The 26,742-nt window shown below is 35.6% G+C and overlaps 1 protein-coding gene across 1 annotated transcript in view; it reads left to right on the top strand.

Annotated features, from left to right (window-relative positions):
- Positions 1–26,742, top strand: part of PLCZ1 (phospholipase C zeta 1) — a 48,319-nt gene that overhangs the window by 19,487 nt on the left and 2,090 nt on the right. Inside the window, exons 7-12 of the mRNA XM_056341496.1 lie at positions 3,802–4,029; positions 6,260–6,416; positions 8,000–8,116; positions 20,341–20,513; positions 23,590–23,722; positions 25,449–25,598. Coding sequence (XP_056197471.1) covers positions 3,802–4,029; positions 6,260–6,416; positions 8,000–8,116; positions 20,341–20,513; positions 23,590–23,722; positions 25,449–25,598 — 958 coding nt within the window. The remainder of the gene's footprint in view (positions 1–3,801; positions 4,030–6,259; positions 6,417–7,999; positions 8,117–20,340; positions 20,514–23,589; positions 23,723–25,448; positions 25,599–26,742) is intronic.

Genomic DNA, 26,742 nt, shown 5'->3' with positions numbered 1-26,742 from the left:
CTTTCTTTCACACACCCTTTAGCCAATGAGATAGACTGAGGCTACCCTTGAGCTTCATCAGTCTCTCCTACCATATCTATCCTCTTATCTCCTTCCCACACAGATATTTTGACGCCCAAAGCAACAGACCCAGTACAATCCTCTCCCTGCAGTCTTGGTCACTTGGTCACTATGATGCTTCTAAAGAGACTTCATGAACTTCCTTTAATATTCAGTGCAATATCATGTCCTTTGAGTGAATTTCCATGTCAAATTGTATTTGACATCACTGACTGGTGCCAGATGTCTTTTTGATTGCACAGAGAAAGTCTGTGTGTGTTTTCATATTTCTATTATGTCTGGAGTCCTCAGGTAAAACAAGACAAGGCACTACCAGCTAAGGGTCCTGTTTTTCAGTGGGATCTAACTACTGCCAACAGCTGTAAAAGGTCAAGCTGTTTAGCTATTAGCAAATTGATCCTCTCTTTATCTTGGAAGTTTAATTCCTGAGTGGGTCTTTTTCTGGTAGATGAATCAGAAATAAAATCTTGCAAAATAGTTTTAAAGGACAGATTGTTAGAACACATACCCTTTTACCCAGAATTGTGTCAGGTTTTCACTTCATCCAGAAAATTAGTCTGCCAGTGTCACCCCTTCTAATTTCCTTCTTTGGGCATGTTTTGCTTTTTTGTATTTTTAGTAAAACAATATTTAGAAAGATTCTTTCATGTATTTTCACAACACAGAATTGGAATTTTTAGCGTAGGGGGCTTCTCCCTAGATAACTGTATCATATGAGAACTTGTTATGAGATAGCTAAAACGTACTTCTGATGTAATTAATATCCATTTAACTAGAGCTCAGTGTTGATTTGAAATATCTCAATAACTGTGATTTATAAGGCTGCCACAATGACATCCATTCACACTTTTACTAAGCATGATTCTCTCCTTGAATCATTGAAGAATGCTGCTGGTGGGTTTTTTAACAGTTGTACTTAACAATAGTCTCTTGTTATTTCCATTCAAGATAAATTTTGTCAGTGCCTGAAAAGCTTCCTCCCTGTTAGACTTCATGGAAAGTGTGGCATCTTTACCCTGTATTAGTATTTAGGACAGTAATATAATTCCTGAAATAGAAAATTATGTAAAACTTTTAACTGATTTTAGCCTTGTTACTTAGCAAGATTTTCAGAATTTGATGTTTCTTTTACTAAGCACCTACAGCTTGTCAGGAGAGGAGAAGAGGGAAGAACATGCTAAATTTAAATAGGGGAAGCTATTCTTCTGTTTTTAATACTCATGACCCAAATCCAGGATTTGTTCACTACATTTCAAAGGACTGAATTTTGTCACTTTTTACATTAATTGCAGTGGTAAACAGGTGGATTTGCCTGATCCATTCCAAAGTGCTTGTGATTTTGTCTTGGAGTCTTGCATTACTTCAGCTGTTCTGATTTGCATTGTACACCACATTAACCAGAATATACATTTAGCACAAGACCAAAGTTTTTTCATTTAATTATTTAAATATTTGTTTCAATTGATCTTGGAGGCTTTTGCTTATCCCAGCTTTGAAGTCCCATTATGCTCTAGGGAAGATCTATTATGCTTTACGTATTTAAATGTTTTAGTATGTTTCCTGCTTTTATATGAGTACATAGTAAATATGTATTTTAAAAATATTTTATATTTAAACTAGAAAAGAGAAGTTATAGTGAATGTTTAGACTTTCAGATCATTATCTGCTTAAAGGATTCAGACATTATTACAAAAAGATGCCACATGTTTAGCACTGCTTGTTACCAATTAAAGAACTTGAATTTCACATACTCACTGATTTTGTAACCATACATTTGTTATATATATTTTTTTAAAGATCTGTTTGAAGCTCAGACTTAAAATCCACATACTATGGATTTTAAATCCATATACTAATGGATTTTATCCATATACACAGCATAAAAAGAGACATGTACTATGGTTTTTTTTCAGTTCATGGTTCATTTTCAGTGACTTGGGTTAACTATTGCTGGAATATGCTTCTAGCAAAAAAATAGCAAAATATATTCTTGCTAGAGTATTTTTTGTAACTACTTTTGAAAAGAAAGCTGTGCTTTTTAAATGTCATTAATAACAGAAAAAATAGTTTGTCCTACCTCAGGGTATTTATATCTTTGTTAACAGTTCATAAACAGAATTTTAGTAACTGATTTAAAACATCGTGGCCCATTTTTACGTGATGCCACAACATATGATCTTTTTTTTACTTAAAGCAATTTTACATATAGGAGGCAGTAATATATCCATAGAAAGGTTTTCCTTCCCTTCTATACCAGATTTTTTTTATTTTTTTAAACATTTATTTTATAGAATTAAATCTTGCCTATGAATAACAAAATACAAGACCAAAAGTGGCTAGAATTGCTTTTAGATATTGGGAAATATAAAGATGCAGAAGAAAATTCAGAGGTCTTTAAAAATATAAGTAGCATTACTCATATAAAGCTCTTCTAAAAATATCACAGAAAAAAAATGAGTGCCTCAATAAGAAATGAAGGAAATGTTAAAGGGCATCCTTATTCTGAATCACCACTGCACAGACACTAATCAAATCTTACACTAGCATGGCATTGATAGATATTAAGCATAAAATATCTTATTCCACTGACATACTGACAAACTACTAATACAAGATCTGAAGCGATAAGGGGATTATCAGCAATGGAGATTGCAATGTAAATAAATGGAGTGTCTTATTTCTTTGCCTACGGCTGCGGTTTCTGTTATAAAGTTTTGGTTTGATATATATATGTTTCTATCATCCACACTTTTCATATTTACTTAATGGATACCTTAAAATACAATATTTCAGTTCTGTTTTATTTAATGTGTATGTATTTGTTCCTTGTTTCTGTAAACTTCCCAGCAGTATAGCCTTCCTTTAAACTAGTGCATATGAAATTTAAGGAATATTTTTGTAGATCACTTTATCCAGGAACCTAACTCCTGTTACTCACTGGCATTTGCTGTATATAGAAGCAGAGATGAATGACTGTTACATAACAGGTGTTGTACTGTGAATATTATTTCATAAATCTAAGGAAATTTATACTCATAGGATTCAGTTGCATACATGAAAACCATATTATTAGAAATTATAAAATTTAATGATTTTTTCTCCCTACATTCTGTATTATGTAAGTTGAAACATGTCCCTTTAAAAATAAAGAAACTGCTTAGGGAACAAATTACCAAACTCTTAGTTTTCCTGACCAGGTAAGATCGGCATGAGGATCCACTGTACAGTGACATAACAACAAAAGTCGGTACACTAGACAGATGTGCACAAATGCATTAATCAAATAGGGGAACAAATTTCCAGCAGCTGTAATAATGGCTAAAAAAAAAAATAAAATTAATATCAGATACATGTGTATAAGTCTCTATATAAAAATGAATTCATGCACAGCAAAAAACCCATACATCCTTTGTCTTAACTGACCATCAGCTCTAACACGTAATTAACTTCCTACCTTAATCTTGCTCGCAGTTTCAGCACCTGTGTATCTGTGTGGTGGAGAGCCTTTTTTCGTATCATGGGATTAGATACCTATTTTCTTTTGTGTACTTTGGTCCCCAGAGTCTGTTTGTTTAATTTGCTTTGACTTCTGCCTCACCAATATCTATCTTCATTGTGCTACCTCACTTCATTGCAGTTAATAAACAGCTTTGAATGTGGGTTAAACACTACTTAGATAGGAAAACCTAGGAACAATCCATACATAATTCTAATTACTACTGTTTAACCTCTTTTCTACAGGAATTAAAATTCAAAATTCTGATAAAAAATAAAAAAGTTGGAACAATTGAGGAAGGTATAATCAGGAGAAATCTTGACAGTCATGGTGAGACAGGGGAAATTTCCGAATTTGAAAATACGTTCAATGAAGATGAGACCGATGAAAAATACCCTCTTTACCCACAGAGTGATTCCTTAAAAAGAAAAAGTGGACGTAGACATTCATCCCCACCTCGAAAAAAGGCAAAGGTAACTTTTGTCTCAGTTGAACTTAGAAAACACATAGATGTATGCCAGCTTTTTTTAAAAAAATAAGGATTATATTTAAATAGAGACTAAATTTAAAAGGTAGGCTTTAAAATTGCTTAGAGCGATGTTTTTTTGCAATAGTATGTTTTAGCTCAAAGTTTCAGAGTTTTCCTGATTCTTACAAGACACTCCAAACTGGAACATATTTTAGTATCAAACAAAAAACAACCCTTCCCTATGCTCCCATCCTAAACATCATGTGCATTTTTCACTTTCAAGTCTTGTACTTGTCCCAGGTGCTCAATACCACAATATATCGAACAACAAAGTTGCCCAACAGCTTTGTTGGTCTCAAGCTCTCCTGGAGTTATGCATGGAGAACACTCATAGCAGTTCCTGATGATGGAGGACAGAGCTAACAATCTCTTCCTGCAGTTCACCAGTCTATTTTGGAGATTTTAAAGAGTTCCTGTTCCTCTATTTTCTTTGATTCTGGATTTATGCATGAATTAGGTGTAGAGTTCTTGTCGTGCTAAAACAGCTTTAAATACTTACAATGGGAAAGACATTTTTATATTTGTCGTGTAAAGACTTAACATTAAATACTATTTCTGAAATAGAATGTAAAAACTGGATGTAATCTTTTCGGTAGTCAAATTGAACTTATTTTTTTGATCAAGTAATAATTATCTGCCATGGAAATCTATTGCTCCATCAGGGTTCAAGCTGCTTTGTTCAAGTTTTTTAAGTAGGCAGGAAGCACCCCAGTATCCAGTAATTTTCCACATATCATGCTGTATTTATCTAAATGTGGGTAAACCGGTAATGCTCCTTAGGGTTCAGTGTTTTTGCTGAGAGTCTCTTCCTCTGTGTCTCTTTTCACTAAGTGATTTTAAGGTCAAGAGCTTTGCTTCTTTCTCTTTCTATCTGATATAGAAAGATAGTAAAAAAAAATCTGAAGAAGTATGGATTCCTTTTTGAACAAGGGAGGCCAAATTTCCAGATAACAGGGTCACATATATTTGTAACATCACATTACAGACCAGAACATATACCACATACATCTTTTTCACAGGCAGAAAAGAAAAATGGTTTCTGGGCTCTCACTTTATTGGAGTGGGACTATTTATTCTGAGTCTCCACTCTATTGCTCTGTTGAAGGGTGGGAGAGCATTTGAATCCACACTCAACATACTGTAGTGATGTTGTTGCCTTTGGTTGCATCGCTGCCTTCCACATCCACAGACTTGCATTACTCAGGAGTTCTGTGACAGTAGACTCCTATTGTTCCTCATGGGATGTAGCCCCAGAATAATTAATGCACTTGAACTTTTCATAGCTTAAGAACTATGAGCAGGCAATCCCTATTATTTTGTCAGATGAGAATTTGCTGTCAAAATTTTTAAAGGAGTGTAAACATTATTAGCACCATCAGCTCTTTGCTGGCTACTACCACTGATTAGTTTACAAGTTCATGCTAAGTAAAATAAAGAGGTTACATAGTACCTGAGTTTAAGAAATTAAACCCTGCTAAAATTTCAGTTGCTTCAGTGTACAGCAGCCCTTGCTTTTGCTTCCTTTGGTAATGGAACAAGTCTGAACAAACACTTTGGCCAAAGAACTTTCCATCTTAAATAAGAATGGAGTTTTCCTAACTTCAGAGCAATGCTTGGAAGGATATACCTGTGATTGCTTTACTTGGCACAGTGAAATATTCTCCTTTTATTCTACTTTGTGTTGTTCAGTGTGTATAGATTCTTCTGCTCTTTTTTCTTCTTTTCTTTTTTTTTTTCTTCCCCCCCCCCCAGTACTATCAGTATACCTTTTCTGGTACTTTATGTATTTAGGAATATAAAGCTGGACAAGTATTTTAAAGGAGTAATGTTAAGAGCCATGAAAAATTATGTTAATTTACATACTGGTCTCAGAAGCAGGGAATTGATAAAGCTGTCCAGCAGAATACTGTGCTAGGAAGCATTGGAAACATCTCTCCATTCACCCTATAATTGCTATGATAAACATAGAGACAATAACCTTAATTGTCTCTGATTGGATCAATTTTCACTATCAAAAGTCATATCTTCTGCTCAAATATTCATTAATTGTGGCACATTTTCCCATGGTTTATGCATCTAAAATGATAGTTTCTTCTGAATTTCTAATAATAATAATGAAATATTTGCAATTGTGATGTTTTTATTCTTCCATTATTTTATATCATGATTATTAGATGAGAGAGACAAATGTTGCCCTTCCGTTGTCAGACCTTGTGATTTATACCAAATCTGAGAAGTTTGTGAGCTTTGAGCATTCCCTTGCTAATCAGAATTGCTATGAAAATAATTCAATTGGAGAACTTCGAGCACAAAAATTGGTAAAATATTCAGGTAATTTCTTTTGATTCAATCAGATAAAATAACAATGTTGCTTGAGTTCACCTCTTAGGCATATGAAACACATATTGTCCAATTCTATTTGGTTGTTTTGATGACATTTAGAAATATCTTAGCATTTGCACTGCATTTTTATATTTCAGTTGGTTTTGTGAACAAATTGAAATACAGCTTTGTTTTAATTTCATGTAGTTTTATAAGAACAAATATTAACATAGTATACAAAATATATAAACACTTTTTGATTCATTGTTTTCTGCATCAAATAATTTAGAAGTTACAGTCAATACTTGAAAATATGTGGAATAGATGTCACCTACCCTCATGTATGGTCTGTATTCCTCACTGGACATGCAGTACCCCTGGCTTTGATGGTAACTGCAGATAAGAGAATTTGCATTGATGGAATGAATAAAACCCTTAGGGGGAAGTTTGCTTCATTGGACTAGATCTTTCATACCAGCCAAGTTGGATTATTCAAAACTCATTCTGTTTTGGAGCATCTCCATTTGGTGCTGCCAATACAGTGAAGCCTCTGCTTTTTTAACTCCAGCTGTCTGCCAACAGCCTTAAGATAGTGTTGAGAGCAGAGATCACTGACCACAGGTATGAAGTCTGCCACAGGGCCATTCATTCAGGTCCAGCCCAGCTGCCATCCATTTGTGGAGATGGTTCAATAGTTCATTAGTGAATGGTGCTGAACAGAATCAAAACAAATAGGCTTTTGCCAGCTATCCATAGTCAGAGTCCTCTCTGGTCCCTCTAGCAATCTAGTGAACATAAAAGTCGTTTTATTGGGGTGGGGGAGGGAAGGGTGACAGGAGGGTGGAAAGGATCAGAGTGATGGTCGTGGAAATGTAAAGCTTTCTGTTTAGTTACTAAACAGGAGTAGTGTAGGTAGAAATAATCTGAAGTTTTCTATATCTTTAGTTTATGTCTTTGTGGGAGGGAACACTGCTAGGAGGAAGAAAATCAGCTCAAATAATTAACATCTTCTGAAGATTATAAAGGAATCAATTAAGTGTCTTTTAAAAATGTGCTCTTCACTGGTTTTGAGCTTTGTCAGTCATTTTTATTTAAACCTCAAAAAAGCATTTTTCCTACTAAACTATTAAAGAATGAGTGGTCTCTTTGATCAATTTCCTGGTTTGTGTCTTTTAATTTTCCATAAGAACACAGTGGGCTTTATTATAAAAATCATATTTACCTTAACAAAGAGGTGAAGAAAGAGAATATTTCCGTGAAGGAATGATTCTTGGTTATTGACCTTTAACAAAAATCTGCACTATACGCAGAAGTCAGATCCAAATATACACAAAATATTAAAGTTTTAAAATAGGATTTTAGCATTTTCATGAGTGCCCCATATACTAACATTATTATGCATTAAAATGTCGTAAAATAGAAATACATTTCATGATATAATAATTCTGTAAAAATAAATAAATATTCCTGGGTCAATATAGTATATTATTAATTACTATTAATATTATTAATATTATTACTATTATTATTCAAATAGGTTCTTTATATTAACAAGGTTTTTCTTACCAAGATCTTATCATTTTATTTTTCAGCTAAAGAGTTTGTTGGACATACTTCAAGATTCATTACAAGAATCTACCCCAAAGGAACAAGAACTAACTCTTCAAATTATAATCCTCAAGAGTTCTGGAATGTGGGGTGTCAAATGGGTATGTACATTTGCAGAGACTGTTGCATTCCAGGCTTTGCAGAGACTACATAGATGCAAGAGTTTTTCCTTCCTATAGTATTTTTTTGCTGTTATATAAGTTACATATTTTCCCTCAGTGGTATCACTTTCATTTTGTGTTATCTAAACTTCTCTGAGAGTCTACATATCCTAGTAATGTTTCATCCTGGAATCCAGGAATACTAGTATATAATAACTAAGAGGAATATTATTTTCATCTACTTACTTTTGTAATTGATTAATATTAGGCCCTAACTAATTATAAATATTGGGATTTGTTAAATACTTGTATCTTTAAGCTACCATCATTTTTTTCTATTGGATAATAAGAAAAACACTAGCTGGAACAACACAACATTTTAAAGCTTTGAACCTTATTTTGGGTTGCTCCTAGCCATAAGACTTAACAAAGCATGATTTTATCTCATGAAACAGTGTAACAAAAGCACATACATAAACAACTTTCAACAGCCACAACAGAATTTTCTTTTTCTTTATATATTATCTCTTTTTTTATTAATAATTAAAGATATTTATCTGTGTGTGTCTGTAAGGAAAGTCTAAATGATAATTTATATTTTACTGCCTGTCTTGGCTGAAATTATCATGTTAACTATGTTATCTTAGGTTCTGAGGTAAAAGTAAGCGTGCTATGCATTAAGCAGTGTACTGCCAAAAAAATAAAACAACCCCCCCAAAACCCCCCAAAACAAACAAAACCCAAACCCCTTGCAATATACCTTTCAAGAATATGAAAATAGATTACATTCTTTTGCATGCTGTAATTAAATTTCATATTCTCAGTGTATATTTGTTAGCTGTGGCTAAGGTAGAAATAGAGCACATTTATAAGAGAAAATGGGAATGGGAGCTTCTTATTCTTTTTTTATTCTTTGTATCCTTTTTTCACTTTTTTATTTTTTATTTTTAAATCTTTTTCAACTGACATCTAGCACTATAGCTGCTTTGTAGTAAGCAAGGGAATAGAAGCAGCTGCCTTTTTAGCTAGAGGTGGGAGCTGTTAGAATGCAATTGCATTTGATTTTTCCTAAGCTTGCCTTGTGGCACTGAATTAGAAGAGGCAATGGAAAAATATAGATATGTGTGATTTAGGAATTTTTACACTGCAATGGAAGCCTAATATGAAGGCTCCGTAGGTTTTCAATGGTTTTGTGTGACTTGGAATATCACAGATGCGGGAGATGTGGACACAACAATTAGTATTTTTGCCCAAAATTCCCAGATTATATCTTTGCTACTGCAAAGAAGCACTTGAGTGCTCTTGGTCAGCAGAATACCAAGGTACAGCTAGGAGCTGCTGGGAGTTTCAAGTGACTGCACAGAGGCAACATTATGTTTAACATCTTAATTTCCAGTACAAAGCATATTAGTTCCCTGAGCAATGAAATAACAATAACTTCTGTTTCCCTTAATTTCAAGTTAGGTTTTAATTTGAAATCCTTAAAAATAAGCATGGCTTCTGTACTCAGCAGGCTTTAAAAAACCTCTCACCTGTTAGCACTTTCCCCTTTTTAACGGCTTTAGAGGCAGTCTTGTCTTCATCCTTTTGCTCTTTGGTTTAAAAGATTCTTAGTTACAGAATATTTTTCTACATCAGTCTGCTACACCTTCTTCAGCCTTAGGTAAAGTAGAGAGCAATACTTTTTTGCATCTACATATATATTCTGCATTTATTTCTGATTCTATACCAAGGCCACTTGAGGGAGACTGTGGGTTGAGCAGGGCAGTTTGCTGAAGGGTCCAAGTTTTGAGAGGTAAAGGTAGGGCCTCACCTTGTTGTATTCCAATACGCACATACAAAGATGGGCACGGATTTCATTTTGCCTGTAGGGCTCCTGGAGGTTATGTGCACCCTTGCTCCAGGCTTCCTTTTTCACTTGTTTCCTTTGCCAGCTCCCAAAGTACTTCTGTTTCAAGTTACCTTCTCAGATATTTTTTTTAAACAGTGTGCTATTTCCAATCAACCATCCACATACATATTTTCTATTGTTTAACCCTCTAATGTACCCCCAGCTACTCTCCAAGTTACAGAACTTGGAAGGAGCATCATGTCTCAGCTTTCACTGAGAGATTGCTGTTCCTACCCCTGTGGCCCTGACCACAATGGGTGGAGGATGTCCCCAGCCTAAATTTCTTACCATTTGCTGCCCCCACCCTGAGCTATGCCATGCTGTCAATGCCACATGTTGAGGTAATGTGGGAAACAAGGACTAGGGAGATTGTGTGAATTTGGCCACTCATTGCTGGCTCTTCCATGAAAGAACTGAGATTTACTCAGTCCCCCCATAATTCTCTCATTGTCACAAATTCTGCTTCTCATCCTGACTGTTGTATGGAGGTATAGTTTTACAACTACAGTAGGAGTAGAAAAATTACTAGTTAGTAGATTAGTTGTTTGTGTCTGCGTCATTATAAATGTTTATTTATAGTACGTACTTGGAATTGGGCTAGGCTGTTGCTGGAAGTATGTCACTGTTACCATACTATTTGAAATTGGTTTGATTATATTCTGTCCTTGTGGTTGATCCCCACTAAGCCTGATGTCATGCTGTTGCTGGATTATTTACCTGGGATGGTGCACTCTCTATGTACTATTTTCATTGCTATTAAAAACTAGCAAATTTGATTTATGCTTAGAGTAAGTGCTGGCCAGAGGTCCTAAATTTAAGATTGAATTATTTTCTCAGGCTTATCTGACTGCAGTTTACCAGTTCTCTTTCTAGCCGGTAAATTTCCACACTGATCTCTGTAAAGGGTATCCGTTTGTTAGATCTCAAACAAGACTGAAGTCTTTGAAAATAACTACTTTCACTGTTGACTCAGTCTACTTTATTGAAAATAATTCTAAACATTAGTGTACAAAGCATATGATGTTTGTTGTACGGGAGCTTTGGGCCCCTTCCTTGAAGAATTAAAAATATGCAGGAAGTGGTTAGATCTGCCCTCTTGGTCACATCATTTGCATCTTCATTTGCAGAAACATTTTTCTCATGGGAATAGTTGGATTATAAGCAAATCTCCACATACATTATTTCCAAACCATGTCAGAACTATTCTTGATTCCCTGATCTGTTTTAGATAACTGTTTGGCAGAAATATAACTGTGCTTCACAATGCACCTCCCAAAGCTCCACTCAGTGAATCTTCTGCTGATGTCCTTCCACTGATTTAACAAAGATTTTTTTAATTTTTGTGTCTGTCCTGTGACGGTATAGTCCACATACTCTCCCTGTGTCTCTGCCATTGTACTCTGCATCCCATGCACAGATGTAATCCCTCCAGATCCCTCTACCACTTTCCTAAAACTGTTCATGTGACTCTCAGGTTTCTCTTATGTCACCTATTCCCCCTCCTCAGCTCCTTCACCCTCCCCACACCTGCTAGCTTACCCTTCTCACTTACCTTTAAGTTTCTCTAACATCTGTAACTGTTCTGGCTGGGAAAATAAAATATATTAGGTTTTTTTCAAACCTACATATAATATTCCCTGTCAGTCCTCCGCATTATGTAAATGGTGAGAGTTCTGTTATTCCTTCACTTCCAAAGGCCCAAAACAGTGCTTTCTTCTGTACCTTGCCAGCAATTTTCTCTAAATTGATTGGAACATGGTAACTTGGAGCAGCCTGGCACTCAGTGAAAGCAGGATGAAATGGTCCAACAGGCCCAATATTTGTTGGTGCTGAGGAAGAGAATTACGTAATTGTATAAACCTAATTTCCAGAGGAAGGCAAGTTAAAAACCATAGTAAAAATTCAGGGTTTCCACAAAATCACTTTTGGATATCACTGTGCACTCAGTGTTCATTCTCTGAAAACTGAGACTCATAAGAACAGGATAGGTTTTATGAACAAAGAGGTCTTATGGAGAAAAATACTTTTCATAGTCTGGGAAAATTAGCATGCCTCCTGCATACAACTGCAGTGTGGCACTGGAAAGAGCTCGTTTGGCATACCCCTATCTCCTTTTTATTTAGTAAATAAAATGGAATGTAAAGATTTATGCGGGAAAGAAATTTCAGAACAGTTATTTACATAAACCGCTATCAGTTATATTATATTGACTGAGAAAAACAGAGCAAAAAAACCCCCAAAACAAACCAAAAGAAGACCTCAGTAAAAATAAAAGTGGAAAGACTTAAATGTCCTTTTGAATACATCCTTTGCATGCAGTAGCAAATATTATTCATGTATCAAAAGAACCTATGGGAATGACCAAAACATGTCTTAAGTTATATGAGAAAGCCATGGTATGGCAGGTACAGAATTTAGTTTTAGAAGAGGCTATGTAGAGCATATGTTTTCTGGAGCACTCATGAAAATTTATGTGCTACTCTGAAGATTCCGCTACGTGTATGATGGATTTTTTTCTTACCATAGGTTTTGTTTTGGCCTGCAACATCGAAATGCAGCTTGGAAACTTTGTGGCTAAATCCTGTGTGCAATAATATGATTTAAAAACGCATAAAAAGATGAGTGATAAAGAGCTCTTTAACTAGTTCTAAGTTAAACCTCTGAAGCTACCTAGGGAAAAGAAATCTGCTTTTTTAGATCTTGGTATGCCTCACCTGTGCAACTTAAAATGATCAAGTCTGACCTTGCTTGTGTTCAAAGTGAGTGAAAACTTAAAAGAGACTGACTTTGGAAAGCCTCATAAAGAAAAAGATGGCAGAGGATCATTAATTTACTTTTGAAATTTTGGTTGTATGTTTTCTGTAAAACTTTATTTTTCTTTCTTGCTGGATAAAAAACAAAACTGGAGACAACAGGACCGATTATTTTTTACCTAAATTAACCAATTATGTTTGATTATGGGAAGTTCAGATACTCTGATGATCTTACTGAACACTATACATTTTAGAATATGTGATGGAGTGTCAAATTTAGTAAAGAAATGTAATAAATAATTAAATTAAATTTAAGGGAAAACAAACTTAAAAGATGGTGGAATACTTCTTACAGTGTTAATTAGGTTTTCAGCATGGTAATTTTTACTCTTGGTTATTTTTACTGGATTTTTTTTTATCACAGCAGAAGTGTAAAGTAAGCATTTTCTATAACATGTTTTTTTCAACAGCTAATTTACTGTTAAACATCTGAAACAAACTGACAATATTCATTACATTATAGCTTTGAATTGTTATTGCTTGGATTTCTAGTGAAAATTGTGAAGTGACATGCTTTAATGTTTTTATTTTTATGTTCAAGTAGGTTATTAGAATACCTCCAAACTCTTTGTAGTATATGTTACTGCAGTTAAATACTGAGAACTGTTAAACTATCATTGTGATCCTTAAAACCATGCAGATGGCTTACCTCCAAATGCTGCCTATGTCATGGAAAAGACAGAAACATCACAGCATTTCTCTTTTGTTCATTCTGCATCTGAAAGCCTAATTGTTAGTCTCCAGTCATTGAACAGTTTCAGCTGTCTTTCCAAAACAGGCTCCATATTTTGTCCCAAACTAAAACACCTCTTCTGCTCAAAAGCAGGGGAAGTCTGACATGTCATACCCCTCATGGCCAGAACACACCCAGTCTGTTCCATACAGCTATCTTTCCAGTCTAGAGCTCATTCTTTCTTTGGGCTTGCTGTGGCCTTATCCCACAACTGACTCATGGAGAATGTGCTACAAGAAAGACAGGAAAGTTTTCCTACTAGCTTCCAAGGCAAGGAGTGCCCTGGAAGAATGCAACAAGAAGGCACAGGGAAGTATCTCTTGGGTGGCCACTTCCTCTTGTTGAGTTTTCAAGGACAGGACTAAACGTCATGGGTCAGCTGCAGAAGAGGTGTGGAATTAATACCTATATTATTACTGTCTTACTAATATTGTTTTAACAGTCCAAAAAATCATCTTTAGGAAGTTAAAACTAGGTCTTGCACAACTGACATGAATCTTACTAAATACTGTTGAATAATGTATTGTGGAAAGATAACACTAAGATGCCAAACAAAGAAATGTGTTTATTAATAGCCATGCAGGTGGACAAAAATCTACAGCTGTAATAAGCCACATATTCATCATGGTTTATGGAACCCAAAAAAAGCATTGCTTCACCTCTTACTCTTTGCTCCCATAAGTCCCTAGCCTAATGGGACTTTAGAATTCTAGACTCCAGGGGTATGATTAAATTCATACTTAAAGTAAGAACACATTTTTTGGTTATTTTGCCCCATAAACTTCACTGATTAGATCCTCACTAGCTGTAGTGGGGCAGCTAACTCATGTGTAGACATTTACAAGTTAGGTGGGACAATATCACTCTGATACATGAAGCTACCTAAATACGTTCGCCTTTCCTTTGGACTGGCTCCAAGGGCTGGGAGGTGTTTTGAATAAAGGTTTCATGTTTCTTTTGCAAGAATTTCTCTAACTGCCAGGTTTATGACAAAGCTCTTGGGCTACTCTGGAGCCAGCTTCTTTTTAGGCAGGTTTTTTTTGGTTGGTGTAATAGATACTGGAATTTCACTTAAAAGAAAAGAAACACAGAAATTTCATTTTATCATTAATTTTTCCAGCTGTCTTCATTAAATCCACAACTGCAGACAACTAATGGAATACTAAATAATTTATTTGAAATCTAGTCATATTTAAAAAAAGGCAGAAAAAACTGCAGGGACAAAATTGTCTCTGAACTCCTTGCTGACCTTGTTTTAAACCCTGTGTTAAAGACTCGTACTAAGGAAGGGGAAGCTGATAAAATACACACTTCTGCCAAGAAGCATGAGGCAAACTAATTATAAAGTGTTTTTTTTGAAAAGTATCTTTCAGAAGTGAAATAAGTGAAATCATAACCAAAAGATGCCCAGACTTACGCTGAAGTGTAACTTTCAGATGGATACATTAATGAAATAACAAAAATAAATTGAGATTTTAGATTTGATAGATTACCAGAAAGGCTTTAGGTACTTTTCCCAAGAGAACTCCTCAAGAGAGGATCCCTATATAAAACCAGTTGCAGATATATTTGGACAATGAATGACATTCAATCACCTAGTATCTTTTTTTCTGGTAGACCTACTTGTAATTAAGTAGGAACAATGTTAGCAATTATGACCATTATAATGACTGAATTCTTAACATTTCTGATGACAGTGTCTTTAGAACAACAGTATTGAATTGGCCCAAAGACAACCGGGACAGACTGACTGCACATACTGAGCATGATGTGTCAGTTGTGCATGTTACTCAGTTCTCACAGCTCTCTCTTACTACAGCAGAATACCTCATGTTGTACGTCATTCATAAATTAAGTTTCTGCAGAGTAAGAGCATCCATTTCAAAATGCATCAGTGATAAGAAAACCCCAAAATTATAATTAAGCTTAATAAAATCTGGAGTCTGAATAGCTAAAGACCATTTTGTTTGGTAAGGAGAAAAAAAAATACATACAGTTTGACAAAATTTTTTGGTCAGAAAAAGAGACGAGAGACAGTTTGTAAGCCAAAATTTGAATTAGCCAGTTAAGTCTGCTGTGTGTTGTCAGGGAACCAATCACTCTATACTTTTTCTTTCTAGTAAACGTAAGTCTTTTTTCATAAAATTTGGGTGGGATCTCACCTATTCACTGGCTTGGCAAGAGGGCTAAAGCTTTTATAAAACTCACAAAGCCCAAGGCAAAGAGGATGCTGAGGACATCTAAGAGACTGACCTTGGACAGTATGTCCACAAGCCTGAACTAACAAGCACCCAGAGATGGCAGTGGGGATCAGCTTGACATAACAGGACAGGACCAGAACAGCATTAGTTCAGGCTCAGAACTGCCCAGGAGGCTCCTGTAATTTGGCAGAGAGTCTTAATTATGCTGGAAGTCTTTCTAGTTTCTCAGATCTGAATAGAAAAGGTATTTAAGAGCCACTTTGTTCCACCATTTTTCCTGGTTATGAGTTCTGACCACCTGGTGATAGAGCTGTTAAATGAATGCTTGCTTCCTGGTATATGTAACAGGTGACAATTCGTCATCATGTTACAGTTTATCCTTCCTTCAGATGTCTTTAGTTGGTTTCAGTGTAATCTGATGACTGAATAGCCTCCTCTTTCATCCATATTTTGAGTCATCTCATACTCAGTTAGCATGCCCTTTATTCAGGCTGTGAGTAATTTTTTTTTAAAAGCAACCTACATCCCTTTGAAAAAAGTAATGTGGACTACCCAGTCATGTAAGGATGTCTGAAAATGTTTCTGTAAATTTGGGCAGTGATGGATTGTCTGCAGGTGTGACCTGCATATGAGAAGAAAGGATAGATGGTCAATACCCAGCTAGGAGTGCTCATGTGGAATGAAAGCAGTGTCTTCAAGTCTAATAACATAGATCATGTCATAGACGATAAAATGTGCCAGATCATTAAGATATGGTCCTATTTTCATAGTATTTCCCAGCCTGTGTGAAATTCAATCCAAATTTTGGATATCTAAGGCACAGAAGATGCATTGCGTTCATTGTGAGTGGCCCATTTAAGAATATAGACAACTGGAAAGAGCTGAGAGGGTGGCAACAAGACTGATGAAAGAGTTGGAAGTGTGATTTATTATATCTCTTTAGACTCAAATGAAGTGAAGTAAATCATGGAGATGGGAACACTGGCACGGAGTGCTTTTTTGCATATGATATTTTTGGAGATTGCATAAAATCCAGACATTTTGAGATGGATTTTAAATGGCATAAAATACAATTAAGTAACTCATTTTAGGGAAAATTGGTGACAAATGTGTACTAATCCATTAAAATCTTTCCTTTTAAATGCAGAGAATATATTAAACCTTAGGGTTGTAATACAGCTAATAGAGCCAGGAAGGAAAGAGTAAAAAATAATGACAATTTAAAAGTCCCAATAGGTACATTAATTGAGAAGCAGTATCACAGACAAAATACATGCAGTTTTCCTCAACTGCCTTCAAACCATAGTCATTTAGAGATCTAAGAACCCCAATACTCACTTTGGTTTTCAAAAGCTTTTGCTTTCAATCTAAAAATCATTCATGTCTTGAATGGTCATGCTTATGGAAGGTGCTGTATTTGAATACTTAGATTGTGGTTAGTTCTGCAATGAGTTGTGGGACTGACTTCAGTTAACTGCTTGTGATATAGGGATGAAATATGACCTTTGTATTCCTCTGGGCATTTATGGATTGTTTCACCCTTTTGGAGCTAGGCTTTTTCCTAACTCACATTTGCTATATGAAGTTATTTATGTCTGGGGCCAACAGGGACAGCCATGGCAGCATTGGTACTTTGCAAGAGGACTTGAGTGTTAAATACTCTGATCTGAAGGAGATTTGGCCTCATGGTTCCAGAAAGGCTAAATCCATTTCAGATGCAGGAATCACACTGAGGAATTCCTTTTCTTACATTGTCCTTTAAGCCCATGTTTTGCTCTGCTGTTTTGATTTTGATGTCAATATTAAAAAGATTTTGGTGCTTAATGGAAGGACTGAGGAGAAAGTTTAACTTACATAGTGCTAAATTTCAGGTGTCTATACTTTTCCATGAAAACCATACGTTAAAATTATGTACTGTTCAGATGGTTTCATAGTAAACGTATCTGGGCTTCTTTCCAAAAGAAACCAGCAGTTTAAAGCTCTCCTTGTACATGCATTAAATTTCTACTGTTTCATAAAACAACAGTACAAAGCATGTTATTGGCAAGTTCTGTCCTTGAATTCAGCAAAACTAAAATGAAACATTGGATAGAAATTCAGTCTTCCTTGCAGAAAGATATTGCTAAGACCACACTGCTAGACAATGGAAAACATAGGTTTTAATTTATGAACTTTACCATTTCTCAAGAAGTGTAAGGGTTATAACTGCGTCTGATTAAAAAGAAAAACTGTGCATCGACAGTACACCATAAAGCATTCTCCTAGGAGGCCCCAGGCAGTTATGAACCTTGCAAACAGTTGTAGCAGAGGTATGCATCTCAGAGAATATAATACAAAATTTAACATTAATTTACCTTAATTGGGTTACAACTTGCAATACTGGGAAATCAGTAGGTAAATTAAAACTACTGTTCAGTGTGTTTTTAACTTATTCTAAGGTAAAAGTAAATTAGGTAAAAATATAGTATTGATGTTTGAAGATAACAACCAATAATAACATTGCCCTTCACTTGTGTTGCAAAAGTAATTTTCTTAATAAGATAAAATGTGAAGTATTCTCCTTTGCTTGTTTCTGTTGTTAAATCAGATTTTCCTGCTTAGTAGCCTATAAAGCTCAGCAAATTTAGCAACAGTCTCATTACGTACAATCACGTAATTAGTTTCATCACGTGGAAGCTGCTGTTTGAAGCTGTGACTGATTTGCTGTATCCAGTTACTCTTTCTAAAACACATATTCTGAAACTATGGCCTAGTAATTGCCTATGGACTGAGAGATCTTGGGGTATCTGTAGATCATGCCAGGACCTGGGCTTCAAGGGGCCTCAGGGTTGCAGTTTTGTAGCATTCATTGCACTGCTTGAGTCAATGTGTTAAAATACAACAAGGGTCATATAACACCATGTTTCGGTCTGTTTCTGGGTGATTTGTTGAGTCATAAAAACCAATTTGTGAACCACTTGCAAAACTATACCAAGAGTATACTTACCCTCTTTCAAAAAGGCAGTGATGTGCAATGGGCAATATGAACATTCTGAAGTTTAGTTTCTGTTGTCAAAGGTAAAATAAGCTTAAAGTTCCTTTGCATACTGACACAGAATCTATGCCTGCATCTACATTAACATTTCGTTCAAATCAGGAGTGCATGTTGTGTTTTGGTGGTGGTATTTTTTTGTTGGTTTGGGTGATTTTTAGGCAAGTTTCCCAATCGTTCCTACTTACTGCACATTGGTTCCTGTTGCAGACCAATGTTATCTAGCACAGATGGGATTCCTTTCAGATGAAATAGAGGATGCACTCTGGGAGCACTTGATGTATTCCAGCCGCTAATTGGTATTGAGGGCATGGGACCAGGCTAGTGCTCTTCTGAAGTAACCTCACTGAAAACATACATAGTGCAAACATTAGGTCCATAGTACCAGCTGCTTCACTCTACAGATCTGTTCCTATGTGTCATTTACTACAGGATTTTTTTAGAAGGATCATCAAAGCAGTGAAGAAACAAATTTTTTTTTCAGTGAAACAGACCCAAATTTCTTGCATTTTCACATGAGATAAGGATTTCTGAATTCTTCCAAATGTTCATTCAATACATTCATATTATCTAATAAAAATGTGTAATAAGGTCCTCTTCTTGAGTTATTATGAAGAGTCAGTTGTGCTGCTTAAAGTCTTCATTTTTTTCCTACCAAGCCATTAAGTAAATGACTTTTTATCGTTTCCTATTTAACACATGTCATGTTACCACTTCACTGATTTGACTTGTGCATTTTCTATTTTGAATGTGACAGGAAGCTCCAATGTACCAGAGCAGGGGAAAATTTCATTAAAGAAGTCTATTGCAATGTTGGCTTTATCTCATGAATTACAATATCCTGTTGATGAGAAGTGTGTTATTTTATTATTGCTGCTGCAGCAAACCAAAAATATTTTGAGCTGCCAAGGAAAGGAAAATCTGTCAGGTGTATACTATCAATAAACACCAGTACTGGAGGATTAAGCTTGAAAAGAGCTTGCTCACATAAATTTAAGAAGAGTTTTAAAATTCTACTTCTATAAACTTATATGTATTTGCACTGAATATTCTAACTCTAAACTAAAGCTTCTTGATCTTCTGGGTGACATACTTTTGTGACAAATTCTGCACCATAACCAAGGTTAGTTACAATCCGATGCTCTTGCCTTCTGCATCAGAACTTTGACAGCAGGCTCAGCGTGCAGGGTCTTGCCACTGTAGAGAAACTAATACGTGAATTTAGTTCTTATGGAGAAAAAAGATCTCTCATTTCATATTCTGCGAGATCTAATTTAAAAGAAAAGGGAAAGCACACAACACATGACAGTGTAAAAAAGATCTATAGGGTAGTCCTTAAAACATGGTGCAGTCCTAAATAGTGCACTTCTTTTGTGCATGAATCATTCGTTATTGAATACTGCTAAATTTAAGAGAAATAACAGGATCTTACATGCGACTTAAAAGATACACATATTTTAATCTCATTTACTTTTGTTTTTACTATTACTGTCAGCTGTTTTATAATATGGTATCAGCTCCAATCACTAAACCCAACATTTATTTAATTTTACAGTGGCCTTAAACTTCCAGACACCAGGAGTACAAATGGAATTGCAAAATGGAAAATTCCTAGACAATGGTGGTTGTGGCTATATTCTGAAACCAGAATTCTTGAGAAATCACAATTCAACATTTACTCCACACAATGTGGGAAGATACAGCAAACCAATGTCTCTGTCAATAACGGTAAGCTTAGTTAATTGTTGGTCTGTCGCATAAAATGTGAAAATAGATGTTATGTAGTTGAGACCTATTTGTTAACTCTTATTGGTTCCTCATGTTTACTTCATTCCTGGTTGTTGAGAAGTTGAATATTGGTTTTTAACAACATTTTAAAACTCTCATGTAGTATCTACTGCTGCTTGGATGGTTTCCCATCTGTAATTCACTTCTGTTTGCTAAAAATATATAGATGTTCAGAAGTTATGCAAGTTTGTAAAAGTACATGATTTTTCACAGTATTGCGTAAAGAAATGCAACTTGCACTGTGTCACAAACACAGTGATGAAGGGACTTGTCAGTTACGGTTGTGGGGACTGAACTCTGAAAACTTAGAAACTGAATGTGCACTTTTGGTGTTATTTTCTTTAAGTATTAGTAATACTACATGTGCTATAATGGTGATTGACAAATAGAAATGTTTAAAGGTAAGATAACAAGCTTTATACTTCTTTTAAGCTTCGTTATCTTTCTACACATACGTAGAAGACTATTTCTCAGGCTAAAATTATATAAATAAGTGTAAAAGAGGGATGAACCAATAAGCCTTTGAATTCTGTCCACTTCCCCAAATTAAAATCTGATTTAATTTTTAAAAATATTAGAAATACATGCCATTTAAAAATAATGGGTTAGCAAAATCCTTCTTTTGAGGTCAAGTAGATGTTTTATAATTGTTCACTAGTTAGAAAGCTATCTTTTCCCAATGAAAAAGTGCTATTTCTGTTTAAAAAGTATACTACTTGCATAAATGTTATTTAATAAGCATAAAATCAGTATGTAATTGCTATTTTGTTTCTTTCAGAGAATTAAATAGTGGAGATAAAACATTAGATAATAACAATTATAAAATACTTAAATAATGCATGTACCTAATCAAGAACATTTTTGGAGTCCTAACAGTGAGCATTCCAATTATGCAGAGACATTACTGGATGATTTCAAGCACCCATGCATATACATCAAGTATTTTAGTCCTTATTTGTATAAAGCTGGAATTAATTAAGATGAGGAAAAATCCCCAGCTGTAATGCAGGAGACAGGGAAAAATATTGACAAAGGGAAGGAAATGTCTGAGTCTGGAAAAAGTTGGAAAAGAGAAAGGCAGCTTTTTAGACTGAGGACATAGACTGAGACAGGCTGGGTAGTGCAGGATACAAAGAAGCAATGACATCCCACCAGCTGAGGGACTGTAGGGCACAGAGTGTCTCATTCATTGAATCAGCAGAAAAAACAGGAGTGGTGGCTGAAGATAAAAAGTGTCAGGAGCAGGAGTCAAAGGGAAAACAGTTTCTGCTAAAGAAGAGTTACTAACGATGAATGGAGAAATTACTTAACAGAGGGCAAAGATATAAAACATCTAGGGGTCAAATCTCTCAGACTGACTGTGAATGAATGAATGAATGAATGAATGAATGAATGAATGAATGAATGAAAAGAAGAATATAAGTGAACACAAAATCACACAGGGCCCAGTTTTACTGAGTTCAATATCCTTCTTAACCTCATGTGCCGTAATTCCCATCAACAAAAAGCAGATAGTCTTTGAAGCAGAAATATAAATACTCAAGGTACCTCATAAGGAAACTTCTGAGCCTACCACGTTATAAACTACCCTCTCTGTATGTCTGCTTCACTTTGGGTCTTAAAAATTGATTGGATTTATGGATTGGGGTTATAGTGTGCTGGAAAGAGCTCACTCTTTTCCTGTCCTGTGAGAGACTTCCACTGGCTCTATCAATGCGTTAAGAGCGGGAAGCAAGACTTGGCCAATGTGGCTGAATTTTTGTCATGACATTTAGGGCATGTCAAAGAACCTTTCCTGGTTCTAAGTGGGCCATCCATCAGTGTTTGTGTCTTGCAAAGCTTTCCAGTGAAGGCAGTAGCTATTTTCTAGAAAGAAAGGGGACAGCATCAAGGTTTGCTAAGCCACTGACTGTTCTGCTGTTTCAGACTAGAACTTTTCTTGGAGTGAGGTGTTACAGTAAATATCTAAGCAAAGGGTGGAATTTGTGGGGTTTGATTTTTTTGTTTGTTTGTTTTTGTGGTTGACCGGGGAGTAAGAACATAATGATTTTTGCTCAGTCCTGAGATCTGGATTATAACAGCTATATCTTTCACCTACATTTTCAGGGTTGTATATTGCTCTAGATACATTCCATATATTGATTTCTAAAAAGCATATCACTGAACAGATGGTTATTATCTCCTAGGTGTCCTGAAATATAGATAGAAAGCAGACAAAGCTGTGGCTTTCATAAATCCTTTCTTAGGCTGGGTGCCAGATTACAGGGGAGTCTGAGGCAAAATTTCCGCATAGCTAACTAAATTAAGGAGAAAAACATCAGGGATCCTACTAAAAGCATAGTTTTTATGTATTACTGTGAAAGAGAAGGCACAGAGGTGAGAGAGTTTGCTACATACCCTGTAACACAATGCTGACATCACTGTGGGTGTTAGCGCTAGTCCACTAGACACAGCTTTAATAGGAATTCATGAGCTTCATGTCAGAAAATGCAAAAATCATGAGACTGATTTCTCCACCAGTATTATTTTTCATCATAACCAAATATAATTTTAATGGTGTTATCGAATAAAAACTTAAAATGTGAAAATTATATTTTGAAGCATGATATCAGATTATTATTGCTTTTTTTATGATGAGGGCGGTGAAACAGGCTGACCAGAGAGGTGGTAGATGCCTCATCCATGGAAACATTGAAGATCAGGTTGGATGGGGCTCTAAGCAACCCAATCTAGTTGAAGATGTCCCTGCTTATTGCAGGGGGGTTGGACTAAATGATCTTTAACGTTCCTTTCCAACCAAACCATTCTATGGTTCTATGAAATTAGCCAAGAATTAAATCAAATGGTAAGAACCATCTTCTTAATTTCATTGTGTTTAATATGTATTTTTGTAAGAGTTTATGGCTGGTATAGGCTTCTTATATTAGTTTTCTCTGGAACAGTTTTTGTTACTATGGCTACTATGTAAAGTTCATTCTTACAGTTATTTCAATGCATTATAACTTTAATTTTCCAGCTCATCAGTGGTCATCAGTTACCACCCAGTAACCTGTCGAAGACTAACAAAGCTGACCCCTTAGTGCAGATAGAAATTTATGGTGTGCCAGAAGATCAAATGAAAAAAAGATCTAGTGTTATAAAAAGCAATGGTGAGCATGCCTTATTCTCTTGACTACGAACAAAGCACAATAATATTTTATAAGGAATTACCATTTTTTTCATCACAAGAAGCTATTATGTACTTATAGACACTGTAATTATTTCTCTCTAGACTAGAACCTTCTGACACAAAAAGTTCAAGCTATGTGCCATTTTTGTAGACTAATAGGTTAAGGAAGAACAAACTCCTAGCTAGTAGCACTCTTGTGAAGGAAGATGGAATGCACTGCCTTTACTCACTGTTGTGAGCTCACCCTGGGTGGCAGCTCAGTCTCACAGAGCCCAATCTCCCCCAGTGGGACTGGGGAGAGAGTCAGAAGAGCAAAAGAGAGGAAAGCTCTTGGATTGAGATAAAGACAGTTTAATAGTTAATGCAAAAGCTGTGCGCACAAGCAGAGCGAAATAAAGAATTAATTCACCACTTCCTACTGGCAGGCAGGTGTTTAGCCATTTCCAGGGAAGCAGGACTATGTGATGTGTTACCGTTACTTGGGAAGACAGACACTGTAACTCTGAACATCTTCCCTTCCTCCTTCTTTCCTTCAGCTTTTTTATGCTGAGCATGATATATGGCTTGGGGTACCCCTTTGGTCAGTTGGGATCAGCTGTCCCAGTTGTGCCTCCTCCCAGCTTCTTATGCACCCCAGCCTACTTGCTGGGATGAGGGGAGGGGAGGGTTGCAGAGTGAGAAAGAGAGAAGTCCTTCACACTGTGTGAGCACTGCTCAGCCATAGCTAAAACGCTGTTGTGTTATCAACACTGTTATGGTTACAAATCTGAAACACAGCAGCATACAGGTTGGTATGAAGAAAATTAACCCTATCCCAGCCAAACCCAGTACACTAATTGGTAAATTTAACGACATTTTTTACTGAAGAAATTTCTGTGATTTCATCACTTAGCTCATATGAAATTTCTAGTTGAACTAGTCCCTTAATTGCTTGACAAGTAAAGTGTGTACTCCGTAGTTGTCTTTGAGCATTCCCTTAACTTTATCATATGGATCTTCTTGATGCTCAGACTAAAAGTTCCCTGTGAGCTCCCTTCTTCTGTGTCTTTGTCTTTTATTTTTCCTTTCTTCTTTTTTAAATGGCTGCTGTTTTAAATCGGCCCCTGAATTTAATTTCTTTCTGTATGAACATTGTTCAAGATAAAGCACTGCCCTCCTGTTCCACAACTTCTTTTTTGTATCTTTAGTCAAGTGATCACTTTACTACCTTAATTTATTTAGCTACTGCCTCATTTTCAACACTGTGAAAGGAGATACTTTGGCAAAACATGAAACTGATATGGTTATAGAAAAAATTAAGTTGAGCAGAAGTTCTTAACCTGGCTAGTGCTGTCCCATTTTGTTCTCTTCTAATAGATGACAGCAACTTTATTAGGCTTTTGATTTACATTATTATGTAGCTAATACATGACAAATCCTTAGAAGGTGCTGGCCTGCATACTGTAGGCAAGTCCCAAGCTTTCCATATTTGCTACATTCTGAGAGCTCCCCTCTGACAGTTTTAACTCCATAATCTATAAAAAAAATGTGACTTATATATCACTGAAGTCAGTGGAAGTGTAATTTATTTAAATGGGTACAGAAATCTAGGGGAAAAGAACAAATCTTGACCAGGTCAGACCAGTAATAGCAGACACAATAATTCAGATATTAAGTAGAATAAATGAAATGGTATTTTGATATTGTGTATTTCCTCTTTCCATTAGCTTTAAGCCCTAGATGGGATGAAACCTTTTCTTTTACTGTCCAAGTACCAGAACTGGCATTGATACGCTTCTGTGTGGAGGATGAGATATCTCTGGTTTCAAATGAATTCGTTGGTCAATACACCTTACCATTGCTGAGCCTGAGTAAAGGTAATATTTTTATGTGAGCCACCTATAACAGCTCAACCAACCTACAACACTCTAGGCTTTTATCATGACCGTAGTATTGATGGAGTACAGCATTATGTTTATTTCCTAAAGGAGAATTATATAACCATTGGGAAAAATTGCACTCTTCGTCTTTTTTAGAGTCATTGTAGTCTCTGAATGTAAATCCATGGTGTAGAAACCAAAAGAATATTAATAACAGTTAATTATTCCAACTGCAGTATTCCATTCTCGATAGAAACTGTTCAGATGGTATTTTAACTCATTATAATAGGAAACAGGAAGAGAGATTAGTCAGAACTAATATAAAGGCAACAGTTTTGTGCATCTTCTACTTAGCGCCAAACCCCAATACAAGCCAAATTAAAACAAAACAAAAAAAACACACCAAAAAAACTTTGGTAACCTATCTGCAAGTTTTCAGAGTGGAGAATGAAGAGTATAAATTAAGCAAAATATTTATGGTATTTTTCTTGGTAGTGTTTTTTTCTTGTACTGGTACAGCTTCTGAAATCTTACATGATTAATAGGCTGCACATAAAGAGCAGACACAGAAGTCAGTAGGCCAATGAGAATGGCTTATGTAAAATGGCTCTTAACTATATTGAATTTCCAAAGCTATTTCTGACAAAACAAACAAACTACTTTTATTAGTGAATGAAGATGTGAAGGCAAAATGTTGCAGCTGGCAACAGGCACTGTGCCTTTTTTTATCAAGCTTAACAGGGCTTTTAATGGCTTTTTCTTTCCAGGTTCTGAAGTCATAAAGCTGTTTGTGATTCTTAGATGAGGTTAAGGAGTTACACAAGAACAAAGACGTTACTCTTAAAGCACCCTTGCTTTTCTCCAACGTAATTTTTTACACTGATCACCTTTTACTTTGCTTTTATTTAAATATTTCAGGATAATGAAAAAAAGAAACAAACACCAACTCATGATGTGTGAGACAAATTTAAATAGCAGACTTTAAAGCTTATATATGCTTATAAAACCATCAATTTGGGTGTTGGGGGGCGGCTGGTATAATTTTTCAGTGTTTCTTTAATGCGCCTGTATGATTAATTTTGGTCACAAATGGAAGATTCATATTTTGGAAAAGTATGAGCATGCAGATTTTGACTGGAGT

Source organism: Falco biarmicus, chromosome 5 (assembly GCF_023638135.1).
Source record: "Falco biarmicus isolate bFalBia1 chromosome 5, bFalBia1.pri, whole genome shotgun sequence".
Taxonomy (NCBI): Eukaryota; Metazoa; Chordata; class Aves; order Falconiformes; family Falconidae; genus Falco; species Falco biarmicus.
This window is presented reverse-complemented; position numbering and strand designations above follow the sequence as displayed.